At 45.1% G+C, this 16,487-nt stretch overlaps 1 protein-coding gene across 6 annotated transcripts in view; it reads left to right on the top strand.

The window, feature by feature from the left end:
• LOC140480773 (cAMP-responsive element modulator-like) overlaps positions 1 to 16,487 on the top strand; it is a 161,431-nt gene that overhangs the window by 51,252 nt on the left and 93,692 nt on the right. Inside the window, exon 1 of one of the 6 annotated variants that reach the window (XM_072576129.1) lies at positions 9,719 to 9,861. The exons of the other annotated variants lie outside the window; for them this stretch is intronic. Coding sequence (XP_072432230.1) covers positions 9,796 to 9,861 — 66 coding nt within the window. The 5' untranslated portion in view covers positions 9,719 to 9,795. Of the gene's footprint in view, positions 1 to 9,718; positions 9,862 to 16,487 lie in introns of those variants that run through there. 6 annotated transcript variants of the gene reach the window in all.

Below are 16,487 nucleotides of genomic sequence, written 5' to 3' on the forward strand. Positions count from 1 at the left end.
TGCTAGATCTGTCCTGTCGGGGGGACAGGATATATCCAGGGATGGAAATGGTGGTGTCTGGGGTGTTTTCTGTAAGGTATGATTCTGTAAGAATGACCGACTTACGTCAGGCTATTGCTTGACTTGTCTGAGATAGCTGTCCCAATGTACTAGCTATTTAATTAAATGATGGCTTCATTCATAGATTATTCTCTTAACATTCAGGTACTTTGAAACATATCAAAGTACCATAGTAAGAACTCATAAGAGTGATTATTTAAGACCTGATTCCACTTGAACACACAAGATACTATCAGTTATCCAAAACCTGAAAACTTCTCTGCAAAGCTTGCAGCTGCATGGGTGTTGTCATTATGCAGCACAAAATGAAAAATCCAGAAAGAAATAAGCTAAAGTAGCAGGTGGAGTGAAAATTCAAGAAACGGATTCAGTTTCTTTTACAGCAAAGCAGTTGTACAGTGAAGGAAATGAGAACTTTGGGGCACCTATAAAGGCAATACAAGCATTGGCTCTAAGATAGAAAAGAAGAGGAACTATTGGAATTTCTGCATAGGAATAGGAGTGGGCCATTCAGTACATTTAGTTTGCTCCAATATTCCGTTAAATTATAGCTGATCTTGTAAATCCAAGACACTTAAAATAACAAAGAACAGTGCAGGACATGAACAGGCCCTTTGGCCCACCAAGGCTTCGCTGACACACAATGCCTTTTCCTCCACGCTGTCTAAAACCCTCTGTTCCTTGCCCATTCAGATATTTGTCAACATGTCTCTTAAATCCACTTGTTATATCTGCCTTCATGACCTCCACTGGCAGTGCATTCCAGGCACATCGCACTCCTGGTGTTTCTAAAAAAAAAACTCTGCCTCTCACATCTCCTTTTATACTTAAATCCTTTTACCTTAAACCTATGTCTCCTAGCAATTGATTTATCTACCGTTGGAAAAAGACTCTGACCATCCATTCTATTCATGCCTCTCATAATTTTGTCAATTTCTATAAGGTCACCTCTTAGCTTCCAATGTTAAAGTAAAAACAAGCCACATTTGTCCAATCTCTCCTCTTAGTTAATACTCTTCAAGCTAGGCAGCATCCTCATGAATTGAGAGTGTGGTGCTGAGAAAACAGAACAGGTCAGGCAGCATCCGAGGAGCAGGAGAATCGACGTTTCGGGCAAAAGCCCCTCATCAGGAATGAGGCTGTGAGCCGAGGGAATAGTGAGATAATACATTAGTGAACCATTTCTGAACCTCCTCCAAAGCCTTCACATCATTCTGATAGTGTGTATACCAGAACTGTACACAATATTCCAAATGTGGCCTAACTAAAGTTCTACACAGCTGCGACATGACTTGCCAATTTTCATACTCATTTGTATAAACTTTTTGTAGTGATTGGAACGAGGTTAGCAAAGTAGACTTCATAGCATATGAGTTCCCTAACTGGGCCAATTAACCTTGCTCAATCAAGAGTCCTGGCTGACAGATGTAAACAGAAGTGTCAGAGGTTCTGTTTGCTTTCGGAGCAGGCTATGAGCAGGCTGGATCAGTATCATGTGCATGTGTAAATAAAGGGTGATTTGGTGATGGATACCAGCCTTCGTGGAGTTATTTCAGTGATGACGAGAGAAAAACACCCCCCTGAAGAGATTTGCTTGCCACAGTTGTCTTTGAGTTGTGGTAAGCACTTCTGCCATCATGCCAGTATTTGGGAAGCTTCATCAGTTCTTTATTGCCTTGAAGATTGAGAGCTGAAAATGTGTTGCTGGAAAAGCGCAGCAGGTCAGGCAGCATCCAAGGAGCAGGAGAATCGACGTTTTGGGCATGAGGAAGGGCTCATGCCCGAAATGTCGATTCTCTTGCTCCTTGGATGCTGCCCGACCTGCTGCGCTTTTCCAGCAACACATTTTTAGCTCTGATCTCCAGCATCTGCAGTCCTCACTTTCTCCTGCCTTGAAGATTGACCCTAGTATGTGGAAAGCATGTGTTATTTTTTCTGGGCAAATGACATTGCTTTTCATCTGCCCCAATGACTAATTTTCCTGACAACTTGTAGACTCCCAACGTTTTTGTGTATTAGAAGGCTAACTTTCCCTGAGGCAAGAGTTGACAGATTTAGCTAAGAAATATTTACCACCCCAAGCATCCTGTAATTCTGAGATGCTTTTGGTTTTACTCAACACTTCACGACCCAGGGGATTATGTATTTGGATTTTTGATGAGGTTAAGACAACTGGCAGAGACATGTGGTTGTTGTTTAACCCTAAGTGAGATGCTTAGAAACCATTTGGTTTAATCACGTGACCATGCAAATGCACCTACTAATTGAAGCCCAACTGGACTTCAAACAGTCACTACAACTGGCTGTCATTAGCCCTGCCTGTATCTGAAACAAAGTTGGAGGAACCAGATCTGGTGTGAAAATGCCCTAGGAGACACTACAGAAAAAAGAACATACCTATGTCCCAAAATCAATATCAAGAGAGTGATAAAAATGTGTCTGTAGTTCTTATGTGGTGATGAGAGCTGTACTCAAAACTCCAAATCTGGCCTAGGTAATGTCTTGTACAGTCCTGGCATTATATCCCCATCTTTGTATTCAATAACTCACTCAATAAACAAAAGCATCCTTCTTTATTTCCTTATCTACCTGCGGATGTGCACTCTCTCTTCTAACCCTCTCAGCATCCTCCTTCCTTTGTTTGTCCTCCCCAAATGCATAACCTTGCACCTCTGAGTTAAATTCTATTTGTCACTCTTTCACCCATTGACAGTTATAGAGTCATAGAGTCATAGAAATGTACAGCATGGAAACAGACCCTTTGGTCCATACCGACCAGATAATCTAGTCCCAACTGCCAGCACCCGGCCCATATCCCTCCAAACCCTTCCTATTCATATACCCATCCAGATGCTTTTTAAATGTTGTAATTATACCAGCCTCCACCACTTCCTCTGGCAGCTCATTCCATAAAATACCACCCTCTGCGTGAAAAAGTTGCCCCTTACGTTTGTAAACCTCTATAAGGTCACCCCTCAGCTTCCGATGCTCCAGGGAGAGGATAAATAGACAAAGTCTTTTCCCTGAGATGGGGGAGTCCAGAACTAGAGGGCATAGGTTTAGGGTGAGAGGGGAAAGATATAAAAGAGACCAAAGGGGCAACTTTTTCACACAGAGGGTGGTATGTATATGGAATGAACTGCCAGAGGAAGTGGTGGAGGCTGGTACAATTACAACATTCACAAAGCATCTGGATGGGTATATGAATAGGAAGGGTTTGGAGGGGTATGGGCTGGGTGTTGTTAGGTGAGACTAGATTGGGTTGGGATATCTGGTCGGCATGGACAGGTTGGACCGAAGGGTCTGATTCCATGCTGTACATCTCTATGACTATGACTCTAAGGTCACTCCTCAGCCTCTGACGCTGCAATTAGCTCTCCCAAAGCTCCAATCCTCCAATCTTGGCAGCATCCTTGTAAATCCTTTCTGAACCCTTTTGGGTTTCACAACATCTTTCCAATAGGAAGGAGACCTATTGCATGAAATATTTCAACAGTGGCCGAACCAATGTCCTGTACAGCCACAACATGACCTCCCAACTCCTGTACTTAATATTCTGGCCAATAAAAGAAAGCATACCAAACACTTTCTTCACTATTCTATCTATCTGCGACTCTACTTTCAAGGAGCTATGAGTCTGCACTCCAAGGTCTCTTTGTTCAGCATCACTCCCTAGGACCTTACCATTAAGTGTTGAAATCTTCATCTCTCTCAACTACCTAGCTAATTTTTGCGTTGTCTGCAAATTTCTCGATCAGGCCTCAAAGATTTAAGTCTGAATCATTACATATATTACAAATGACAAGGAATCCTTGTGGAACACCGCTCGTAAAAGTATCCCGTGTTCGTTACATTTTGTTTTCTGTTTTCTTTCTCTGAAACAATCTTGGATCCAACTTTAAAAAGTTCAACACAGTACAGGCCCTTCGGCCCACAGTGTTAATCCTAATCTAAAATAAAATAACCGAACCTATGCTTCCCTCAATTCACTGCTGTCCATGTGCTATGTCCAGCAATCGCCTAAAAGTCTCGAATGACTCTGCTTCCACCACCACCGCTGACAACGCATTCCAAGCACTCTCAACTGTCTGCATAAAGAACGTACCTCTGACATCTCTGTACCTTCCTCCTAACACCTTAAAACTATGACCCCTCATGGCGGTCAATCCTGCCCTGGCGAAAGTCTCTATCAACTCTATTCATGCCTCTCATTACCTTGTACCACTTGATCAGGTCACCTCTCTTACTCCTTCTCTCTGGAGAGAAAAGTCCAAGCTCAGTCAACCTCTCCTCGTAAGACAAGCCCTCCAGTCCAAGCAGCATCCTGGTAAACCACCTCTGCACCCTCTCCAAAGCCTCTGCATTTTTCATATAATCGGACGACCAGAACTGGACACAATACTCCAAGTCTGGTCTCTCCACTGTTTTGTAGAGCTGCAGCAGAACCTCATGGCTCTTAAACTCGATCCCCCTGTCAATGAAAGCCAAAACAAGCTTTCTGAACAACCCTATCCACTTGGGTGGCAACTTTGAGGGATCTGTTCACTTGAACACCAAGATCCCTTTGTTCCATCACACTGCCAAGAATCCTGTCTTTAATCCTATATTCCGCATTCAAGTTTGACCTTCCAAAGTTGATCACTTCACACTTATCCAGGTTGAACTCCATCTGCAGTTTCTCAGCCCAGCTCTGCATTTTGTCAATGTCGCGCTACAGCCTGTAGTCGCCCTCGATACTATCAACTACACCTCCAACCTTTGTGTCATCGGCAAACTTACTAACCCACCCCTCAACCTCCTCATCCAAGTCACTTATAAAAACTACAAAGAGCAGAAGCCCAAGAACAGAGCCCTGTGGGACTCCACTCACCACTGACCTCCAGGCAGAATACTTTCCATCTACAACCACTCTCTGCCATCTGCCAACCAGTTCTGAATCCAGACAGCCAAATCTCCTGCGCCCACACCACCTCCCTCACCTCTATCCAAGGCCCTAAAGGAACCTTCCATATCCATCAAAGTTTTACTTGCACATCCACTAATATCATTTATTGTATCCGTTGCTCCCGATGCGGTCTCCTCTACATTGGGGAGACTGGGCGCCTCCTAACAGAGCACTTTAGGGAACATCTCCGGGACACCTGCACCAATCAACCACACCGCCCCGTGGCCCAACATTTCAACTCCCCCTCCCACTCTGCCGAGGACATGGAGGTCCCATTTCAACTCCCCCTCCCACTCTGCCGAGGACATGGAGGTCCTGGGCCTCCTTCACCGCTGCTCTCTCACCACCAGACGCCTGGAGGAAGAACGCCTCATCTTCCGCCTCGGAACACTTCAACCCCAGGGCATCAATGTGGACTTCAACAGTTTCCTCATTTCCCCTTCCCCCATCTCACCCTCGTTCTAAACTTCCAGCTCAGTAACTGTCCCCATGACTTGTCCAGACTTGTCCTACCTGCCTATCTTCTTTTCCACCTATCCACTCCACCCTCTCCTCCCTGACCTATCACCTTCATCCCCTCCCCCACTCACCCATTGTACTCTATGCTACTTTCTCCCCACCCCCACCCTCCTCTAGCTTATCTCTCCATGCTTCAGGCTCACTGCCTTTATTCCTGATGAAGGGCTTTTGCCCGAAACGTCGATTTCGAAGCTACTTGGATGCTGCCTGAACTGCTGTGCTCTTCCAGCTTCCAGCATCTGCAGTCATTGTTTTTACCCAGCCAAATCTCTCTGTATGCCATATCTCCCGACTTTTTGATTGACCCTACCATGGGAGCCTTATCAAATGCCTTGCTGAAGTCCATGTACGCCACATCCACTGCTCGACCTTTGTCAATGCATCTAGTCACCTCCGCAAAGAACTCAGTAGGATTTGAGGCATGACCTGCCCCTCGCAAAGCATGATGACTGCCTTTAATCACGCTATGCTTTTCCAAATAGTGATAAATCGAATCCTTCAGAATTCTTTCCAAAACCTTGCTGACCACTGGCATAAGACTGACTGACTGGTATGTAATAGGATTTCCCTATTCCCCTTGAAAAATGAACAGCATTTGTCTCCCTCCACGACTCCCGTGGAGAGTGAGGAAACAAATATCTTCACCAGCGGCATAGCAACTTCCTTTCTCATAACATTCTCAGTTGTCACATTCTCCTATACCCTATGGATTTCTTTCCAGTAAGCCATGTGGAACCTTCTCAGATGTCTTAATAAAATTCATGTAGATAACACCTACTTCATACCTCTAATCTATTCGTCTTGTTATAAACTCAAACTTTTTTTTATTCACAGCATGTTGGTGTCACTGACTGCACCGTTATTTATTACCATTCTCTAAATACCTTTGACAAGGTGGTGGTGAATTGTCTCTTTGAACTGCTGCAGGCCACTTGTTGTGGGTAAAACCACAATACCATTAAGGAGGGAGTTTCAGAATTTTGCTCCAGTGACACTGAGGAATGGCAATATATTTTCAAGCCTGGATTGTAAGTGATTTGGAGGGATTTTAGATGTGGTGGTGTTCCCATGTATCTACTGTCCTTTTCCTACTGGATGGTGGTGGTCAAAGTGTTCGCAAAGTGCTGTCTGAGGGGAGTTGGTGAATTTCTGCAATGGAACTTGCAGATAACACTGTTGCTACAGAGAGTCCATAGTGGAGTGAGTGAATGTTTATGGATGTGGTGTCAATCAAGTCGGCTACTTTGTCCAGAATGGTGTCAAGCTGCTTGAGTGTTATTGGAGCTGGACTCATCAGGCAAGTCATGAGTATTCCAACACACTCTGACTTGTGCCTTGAAGATGGTGGATAGTCTTTGGAGGGTCAGAAGACATGTCACATGCTGCAGGATATCGAACCTCAGGTCTGCTCTTGTAGCTACAGTCTGTTTCTGATCAATGTAGTCCCCAGGATCTTGGTAGTCCAAGAGATTCTGTTATGGGTTAATGGTTACATTTCTCTGTTGTTAAAGATGGTCATTGCCTGACATTTGTGTAGCATGAATGTTACTTGCCATTTGGCAGGCCAGACCTGAATGTTATTCAGGTCTTGTTGTATTTGGACAAGAACTGCTTCAATATCGGAAGAGTTGCAAATAGTGCTGAACATGGTGCAGCCATCCGTGAACATCCCCGCTTCTGGCCATATGTGGAGGAAAAGTCATTGAAGATCCGGTTGAAGGTGGCTTGGCCGAGGACACAACCCTAAGGAACTCCTGCCAAAGATGTCCTGGAGCTGAGATGACTGACCTCTCAACCACCACAAGCATCTTCCTTTGTGCCAGATATGGCTTGGAGCAGTTTGTCTTGGAGTGTTGCAAGTTCTGGAGCACGTTTTCAGTACTATGTTGGAATGTTGTCAGGGCCCATAGACTTTGCAGTATCCAGTACCTCGCTGTTTCTTGAAATCACGTGGAGTGAATCAAATTGGCTGAAGATTGGCACTTGTAAGGAGGTTGAGCTGGATCATCCACTCGCCACTTGCAGCTAAAGACTGTCATGATTGTATTAGCCTGATCGTTTGCACTCTTATACTGTGCTCTCCCATCATTTGAGAGATGTTTGTGGAGCCGCTTCCTTCAACGAGTTGCTTAATTGTTCACCACTATTCACGGTTAGCTGTGGCTGGACTGTAAGCTGAGATTTGATCTGTTGATTGTGAAATTGCTTTACCTTAACACTTGCGGCTACAGGTTGTTCTGCTATAGGGCACATTTTGTTAACGTGAATTTGCTGTAACATGATTGGCAAATTGGGGACACTTTCTGAAGTGCAAACTTTTAAAACCTATGTTGGCTGTAATGCAATTACCTTGCCAACACTTTAAGCGTTGTTTCGAAAATCCGGTTTTTCTCTAATGTGGGGTTGCACAACAGTGCAACCATTGTGTTATAGAAGAACCACCTGTATGCTGTTTAACATGCAAGTAGTCGTGTTTTGTAGCTTCACACAATTGACTTAAAGTTTTTAGGTATGCCTGGTGCTGTTCCTAGTATGTTCTCCTGCATTCTTCATTGAACCAGGGTTAATCCCTGGGTTTATTGGAAATGGTAGACTAGGGGATATGCTAGGTCATGAGGTTGCTGATTGCGCTAAAGTGTAATTTGGCTGCTACTGATGGCCCACAGTGCCTTGAACCACCCCACCCAGTGTACATTCTTCCTTCCCACTCTCAAGGCTTTCTCCATGTAGCATGGGAGGAAGGAAGAAGAGAGATAGAGGGGACTTGATAATCAGCTTACCAATGTTTGTCCTCAACTCCCTCCCAACTGTATGTCACTTCACTGCTATCTCTGCTGGTTGTGTCCAGGACATATCCAGGAATAATGATTTTGTTTGAAATGTGCATTAGATATGATTCCGTGAGCATGACTACATCAGGCTCTAGCTTGAATAGTCTTGAGACAGCTGTCTTGGTTTGGCACTTGCACCCAAATGTTAGATGAATTTTATAGATTCAACAGGACTGTGTTTGCTGTTGGTCTTTCCAATGCCAGCTGATCCATCCAGTTTTGTTCCATTTTCCTTTCTAGCTGTTGATACAACTAAATGGCCTGGTTGGCCTGGTGTCATGTGTAGTCCAGACCAGGTAGGATGGCACTTTCTTTTTCTACCTGACATCCTTAAACCCAATGATTTCTTGTGACAGTTGACACTGATTTCACAGTCATTGTTAGACTTTTAATTCCAAAATATTATTGAATTCAAATTCCAGCTTCTGTCTCCAATATATTACCTGTTTTTCTGCTTTACTAGTCTAGCAACAATACTGCAAGTTCATTACCTTTCCTAAATTCAGCAAGATAAGCCCTTCCCTTAACAAAATCATCCTGCTTTTCTACATCATGGTTTGTCCTATTTCTCAGTACTGATTGTAGTCGTTTGCCCCCCAGTAAGTTCAGACTCACTGGGCTATAACTATTTGGTCTATCCCTTGCCAACCTTTTGAATAATTCCACATATTTGCAGGCCTCTGGTACCTTGTCTGTATGTAGTGAAGATTAGGAAATGGTCCTCAGAAATTTTGCTATTTCCTTGCTCACTTTAGGAACCCAGGATGCAATTAATCTGGCTTGGCTATTTATCCACCATCAAGAAGTTTGATCAGTCCAGTATTTCAACTCTCAACAGTGCTTATTTTATCTAATATTTCACACTCTCTTCTTTAACTGAAATATCTGTATCATCCCTCTCCTTATGCAGACAGAGGTAAAGTACTGATTTAAAAATCCTGCTGATCCTCTGCATCCATGCACAAATTTTATTCTTTTTTTTAGTCACTCTGGAAAGCCTGATCTTTTCCTTAGGAACAAGACAATGACTAATGTACTGAAAAACCATCTTTGGATTTTCTTTCATTTTCACAGCCCACCTTTCTAACATCCTTTCTTTGCATTCCTAATTCTATTTTACTTCTCCCATGTACATTCTGTACTTCAAGCTTCCTAAAGTATTAAATAAGCTTTCTATTTCTGTATTATCTTGCATTAGGATAACAGGTTGCTCTAGATTTGGCATTACGACTCTTTGTGGAGGCATGTTGACATTGTGGCCATAGATCCCAGCTGACTGCGCATTCACAATATCCCTGACAGTTGATTTTACTGCCTGCCCACATTCCTTTGCTTTGTGTGTCTCTGTCAGATGATCTCACCGCCTGACTGCATTCACTTGCCATGTGCACATCTATCATGATTTCCACGTTATGAAGTTGCGGGGCTAGAGAAAAGTGGATGCTTTTAACAGGCGTTGCCAGCTCGTTTCAACTTGGTCCCGATGGAATATCATTGCAGAGTAAAGTAAGTTTTGCAGTGGCAAAGCAAACAAATGAAAAAGAACTATATTGGGAACTATGTGTGAAGCCTCTATATCACACTACTAGAAACATTAGGCTGTTATTTGTTCCATCATATTCATACAGACTTTGCAAGAGCAGCTTAGCTAGTTCTCCTTCTATTTCTATTCTGTATAGAGCTTTTTTTCTTCATCTCCTGATCTAATAGGTCAATGTAGGACAAAGAAAAATTACGGGGAACACTACTGTGACCCACATTCAATATTTGAACAATGGAAGTTGACCGGGCCTCAAAAACAAAGTGACTGCAGAAGTAACATCCTGTGCCTTCCCAGTTGAAAGTGACCAGCAACTTTCTGAATGTTAGAATCTAGAGCCTTACCTGCAGAGTGACCATCAGCAAAGTATGTCACAAACAACATGAAGCAATATCAATGAATAATGAAATTGCACTATCTAAAAAGAAATCAAAATGGGACAACTTCCATGTGCAATGGGAAAATTAATTTCTGTTCACAACTGTAATAGGTAAGAGTTTCTGACATATCACTGAAGTGTTTTGATGCGTAAAAGGGGAATTTGGAACGACGTCACGTGATGATGCACAGAAATAATTTTCCCTTGTGCAGTGTACTTGAAACAAAAAGTTGAGCTGAAAGCTATTTTGAAAGATTTTTTCTAAACTAGCAACAAAAGCTAAGGGCTACATTGAAACATCATTTCATATTTCTTAGTAAGATAATTAAATAAGCAATGAATGTGTCTGCTGACTCTCTTTAAAAACAAAGAAGAAATAATAATGGCATCCCAGAGCATGTCATTTGATGCTTACAGCAATGAGATAAATGTAATCTTTGTCTGAAGATGTCTTTCAGCAACTGCAGCAGAATCTGAAGGACTGTGAATGCTTCTCACTGCAGTCCAATGAATCCATAGGCATGATTGACACAGTCCAGCTGATTTGTTTTTAGGCACATGGATTTTAAGGACATAATAACTAGAGAGGATCTTGGCACCCTTTCACTCCTTAAAGAGAGAGAACAAGGCATGAGGATATAGAATCAGAGATGTACAGCATGGGCACAGACCCTTTGTTGCAATTGTCTTTGACCACCAGATATGCTAAATTAATGTGGTCCCTTTTGTCAGCATTTGCCCCATATCTCTCTAAACCCTTCCTGTTCATGTACCCATCCAGATGACTTTTAATGTTGTAATTGTACCAGCCTCCACCACTTCCACTGGCAGCTCTTTCCATACATACACCACCCTCTGCGTGAAAAAGTTGCCCCTTGGGTCCCTTTTATATCTTTCCTGTCTCACCTTAAACCTATTCTCTCTCGTTTATCCTGTGGAAAAGACCTTGACTATCCACTCTATCCATGCCCTTCACGATTTTATAAACTTTTTAAGATCAACACAAAGCTTCTGACACTCCAGGGATAATAGCCCCAACCTATTCAGCCTGTCCCTATAGCTCAAACCCTCCAATGTAGCAACATTCTCAAATCTTTTCTGAACTCTTTCAAGTTTCACAACATCCTTCCTATAGCAAGGAGATTAAAATTGAACACAGTATTCCAAAAGTGGCCGAACCAATGTCCTGTACAGCCACCACATGATCTGTACTACACCATTCAAAAGGTATGTGTTTCAGAGAAACATTCCGGTTAAGAAATTGATTTCCATCAGAACTGATAAAGCCCACATTTCCACCAAACATGCTAGTGCACTAAAAACATAGAACAGAACAACACAGAACAGTCCCTGCAGCCAATCATGATGCTATTCTAAACTAATCCCGTCTGCCAGCACATGGACCATATCTCCATCTTCCCAGCCTGTTCACATGTCGTCTAAATATCTTTTAAATGTTACTATCATATCTGCTTCCACCACCTTCCCATGCAATGTGTTCCAGGCTGAGAGATAAATGGGAGGGGGTTGGTGATGGGGTAAGGTAGCTCAGAATGCAATAGATAGATGAAGGTGGGGGGTGATGGTGATAGGTCGGAGCGGAGGGTGGAGCAGATAGGTGAGAAGGAAGATGGACAGGTAGGACTGTTCAAGAGTGCGGTGCCAAGTTGGAGGGTTGGATCTGGGGTAAGGTGGGGGGTGGAGATCAAAAAACTGGTGAAATTAACATTGATTCTGTGTGGTTGGATGGTCCCAAGGCGGAAGATGAGTTGTTCTTCCTCCAGCCGTTGGGTGGCTAGAATTTGATGGTGGAGGCGACCCAGGGCTTGCATTTCCTTATTTGAGTGGGATGGGGAGTTGAAGTGTTTGGCCACGGGGTGATGGGGGTGTTTGGTGCGTGTATCCCAGAGACGTTCTTTGAAACGTTCCATGAGTTGGCGTCCTATTTCCCCCGTGTAGAGGAGACCACATCGAGAGCAACGGACACAGTTGCTCAACACTATGAGCAACTCAATACCGGAGCTCCCCAGCGGTGCATACTCAGCCCCCTACCATACTCACTGTATACCCATGACTGCGTCGCCAAATACCAGACTAATGCCATTTACATGTTCGCTGATGACACCACCATATTTGGTCGAATCTCAGATGGCATGAAACAGACAGACGGGAGGTGGAAGACCTGGGAAAATGGTACACTGAAAACAACCTAGCTCTCAATGCTGGCAAAACCAAGGAACTCATTATTGACTTTCGATGGAATGTTACTCAAGCCCCCCTACACATTAACAGCACCGAGGTGGAAAGAGTGGAGAGTGTCAAGCTCCTGGGAGTGGTCATCAACAACAGGTTTTCTTGGAGTCCTCATGTGGACGCACTGGTTACAAAGGCCAAACAATGTCTCTTCTTCCTCAGGCAGCTGAGGAAATTTGGCATGATGGCAAATACCCTTGTCAACTTTTTTAGGTGCGCCATCGAGGGCAATCTGTCCAGATGTATCACTACCTGGTATGGTAACTGTGCCATTCAAGATCAGAGACGGTTACAGAGAGTGATGAACTTGGCCCAGACAATCACAAACCCATCGACTCCCACAGCTACCTGGATTATACCTCTTCCCACCCTACCTCCTACAAAAATGCCATCCTGTATTCCCAATTCCTCCGCCTCCGGTGTATCTGCACCCAGGAGGACCAGTTCCACCACAGAACACACCAGATGGCCTCCTTCTTTAGAGACCACAATTTTCCTTCCCACGTGGTTAAAGATGCCCTCCAACGCATCTCATCCACATCCCGCCCCTCCGCCCTCAAACCCCACACCACCTCCCTCACCTCCATCCAAGGACCCAAAGGAGCCTTCTACATCCATCGACGTTTTACCTGCACATCCACTAATATCATTTATTGTATCAGTTGCTCCCGATGCGGTCTCCTCTACATTGGGGAGACTGGACTCCTCCTAGCAGAGTGCTTTAGGGAACGTCTCTGGGACACCCGCACCAATCAACCCCACCGTCCTGTGGCCCAACACTTCAACTCCCCCTCCCACTCTGTCAAGGACGTGCAGATCCTGGGCCCCCTCTAGACCGTTCCCTCACCACCCGACGCCTGGAGGAAGAAAGTCTCATCATCTGCCTCTGAACACTTCAACCCCAGGGCATCAATGTGGATTTCACCAGTTTCCTCATTTCCCCTTCCCCCACCTCACCCCAGCTCCAGCCTTCCAGCTCAACACTGCCCTCATGACCTGTCCTACCTGCCTATCTTCCTTCCCACCCATCCACTCCACCCTCCTCTCTGACCTATCACCTCCATCCCCACCCCCATTCACCTATTCTACTCTATGCTACTTTCTCCCCACCCCCACCCCCCTCTCATTTATCTCTCCATTCTGCAGGCATCCTGCCTGTATTCCTGATGAAGGGCTTTTGCCCGAAACGTTTATTTTCCTGCTCCTTGGATGCTGCCTGACCTGCTGTGCTTTTCCAGCACCACTCTAATCTAGACTCTGGTTTCCAGCATCTGCAGTCCTTGTTTTTACCTAATCACAAAGGCCAACCTCCCATCTATAGAATGCATCTACCAGGCCCGCTGTCAAGGAAAGGCTGCCAGCATTCTCAAAGATCCATCCCACCCTGGCAATGTTTTTCTACAACCTCTACCATCAGGGAGAAGGTACTGAAGCCTGAACACATGCACCAGCCGGTTTTGAAATAGTTTCCACCCTATTGTTGTTAGAATACTGAATGGACTCTCAAACTCTTAGCATTCGCCTGTACTTGTGTTTTGGTTTTTGCCACTGTTTACCTATTATATAGTTATCCATGCTATTTAACTGTGTGATCTACCCGTATTGCTCTCGAGACAAAGCTTTTCTCTGTGCCTCGATACACATGACAATAAATTCAATTCATTTCAGCAGTTGAGGTGATTGGAGGTGCAGGAAAATTTCTCTGGATGTGGAAGGATCCTTTGGGGCCTGGATGGAGGTGAGGGGGAAGTTGCGGGCACAGGTTTTTTACCTCTTGCAAGGGAAGGTGCCAAGAATGTATTGTGTGGCATGATGGGGACTGTGGACCTGACGAGGGAGTCGCAGAGGGAATGGTCTCTGCGGAATGCAGGGAGGGAAATATATCTCTGGTGGTGGGGTCTGACTGTAGCTGGCAGAAGTGGCAAAGGATGATGCATTGTAGCTGGAGGTTGGTAGTGTGGAAGGTGCGGTCCAGTGGGGTTCTGACTTTGTTGCAATTGGAGGAGTGGGTTTCAAGGGCGGAGGTATGGGAAGTGAAGGAGATACACTGAAAGGCATTGTTGACCACGTGGGAGGGGAAATTGTGGTTCTTTTCCTCCGTTACATTGATGACTGTATCGGAGCCATCTTGTGCTCCCACGAGAAGGTTGAATTGCTCGTCAACTTCATAAACACCTTCCACCCTGACCTCAAGTTCACCTGGAACATCTTGGACATCTCCCTCCCCTTCCTGGACCTCCCCATCTCCATTTCTAGTGACCAACTCAACATGGACATCTACTTCAAACCCATCGATTCCCACAGCTACCTGGACCACATCGAGAACAACAGACACAGTAGTTGAGGTGATTGGAGGTGCAGGAAAATCTCTGCTGGATGTGGAAGGATCCTTTGGGGTCTTGGATGGAGGTGAGAGGGGAGGTGTGGGCACAGGGTGTACACTTCTTGAGGTGGCAAGGGGAGGTGCCGGAAGTGGAGTTGGTGGGGGGGAGCGTGGAGCTAATGAGGGAGTTGCGGAGTGAATGATCTGTGAAATACAGAAATTCTGAAAGTTCCATCCCACCCTGGCAATATTTTTCTACAACCTTTATCTCCACACTGCCCCCCCCCCCCCAATAAAATGCTATCCCTTACTCCCAGGATGACCAGATGGCCTCCCACGTGGTCTAAAATGCCCTCTAGTGTATCTCCTCGACTTCCCACATGTCCGCCCTTGAACCCCACCCCTCCAATCGTTACAAGGACTGAACCCCCTCTGGTTCTCACCTTCCACACCACCAACCTCCAGATACAATGCATCATCCTCTGCCATTTCCGCCAGCTACAGTCAGACCACACCACCAGAGATATATTTCCCTCTCCACTCCTTTCAGTATTTCACAGAGATCATTTTCTCCACGATTCCCTCATTAGATCCACGCTCCCCCCATCAGCCCCACTTCCGGCACTTTCCCTTGCCACCACAAGAAGTGTAAACCTTGCACCCACACCTCTTTTCCCCCCCCCCACCTCCATCTAACTCCCCGAAGGATCCTTCCACATCCAGCAGAGATTTTCCTGCACCTCCAAACACCTCACCTGTGTCTGTTGCTCTCTATGTGGTTTCCTTTACATTGGGGAGACAGGATGCCAACTCGCAGAACATTTCAGTAGACACCTCCAGGACACATGCACCAAACAACCCTGAACACATCAACTCCCCCTCCCACTCCGCCAAGGACATGCAAGTCCTTGATCACCTCCATGGCCAAATCCTAGCTACCTGATGACTGGAGAAAGAACACCTTATCTTCCGTCTTGGGACCCTCCAACCACAATAAATCAATGTTGATTTCACCAGTTTCCCGTTCTTTCCTCCCCCCACCTTATCCCAGATCCAACCCTCTAACTCGGAACCCCACTCTCGAACTGACCTACCCATCCATCTTCCTTCCCATCTATCTAATCCAAGCTATCACCATCACCCCCCACCTTCATCTACCTATGACTTTCCCAGTTACCTTCCCACCACCTGCCCCGCTCTCATTTATCTCTCAGCTCCCTTTACCCCCACATTTCTGATGAGGAGTTTATGCTCAGTCGACTCTCCTGCTCCTTGGATGCTGCCTGATTGGCTGTGCTTTCTCAGCGCCAGTCTTTTTGACTCCACCAGTTTTCTTGTCCTGTAAAAACCTTTTAATCAGGTCTCCTACATTTTCATCCAACTTATTTAATGTATGTTACAAACAACAGAAGTTCCAGCACTGATCCTTACAGAACACGACTAGTTATTGATCTCTAGTCAGAAGAATGTCTATCCCCAACTACCTGCTCTCTTCTATGACCAGGCCAATATTGTATCCAACTTAGCATCTCACTGTGGATCCCATGTGACTTAATCTTCTGGATCAGCCCACCATGAGAGACCTTGTCAAATGCTTTAGTGTAGTTGATGTAGACAACACCCACTGCCCTACCCCC

This window comes from Chiloscyllium punctatum, chromosome 8 (genome assembly GCF_047496795.1).
Source record: "Chiloscyllium punctatum isolate Juve2018m chromosome 8, sChiPun1.3, whole genome shotgun sequence".
Taxonomy (NCBI): Eukaryota; Metazoa; Chordata; class Chondrichthyes; order Orectolobiformes; family Hemiscylliidae; genus Chiloscyllium; species Chiloscyllium punctatum.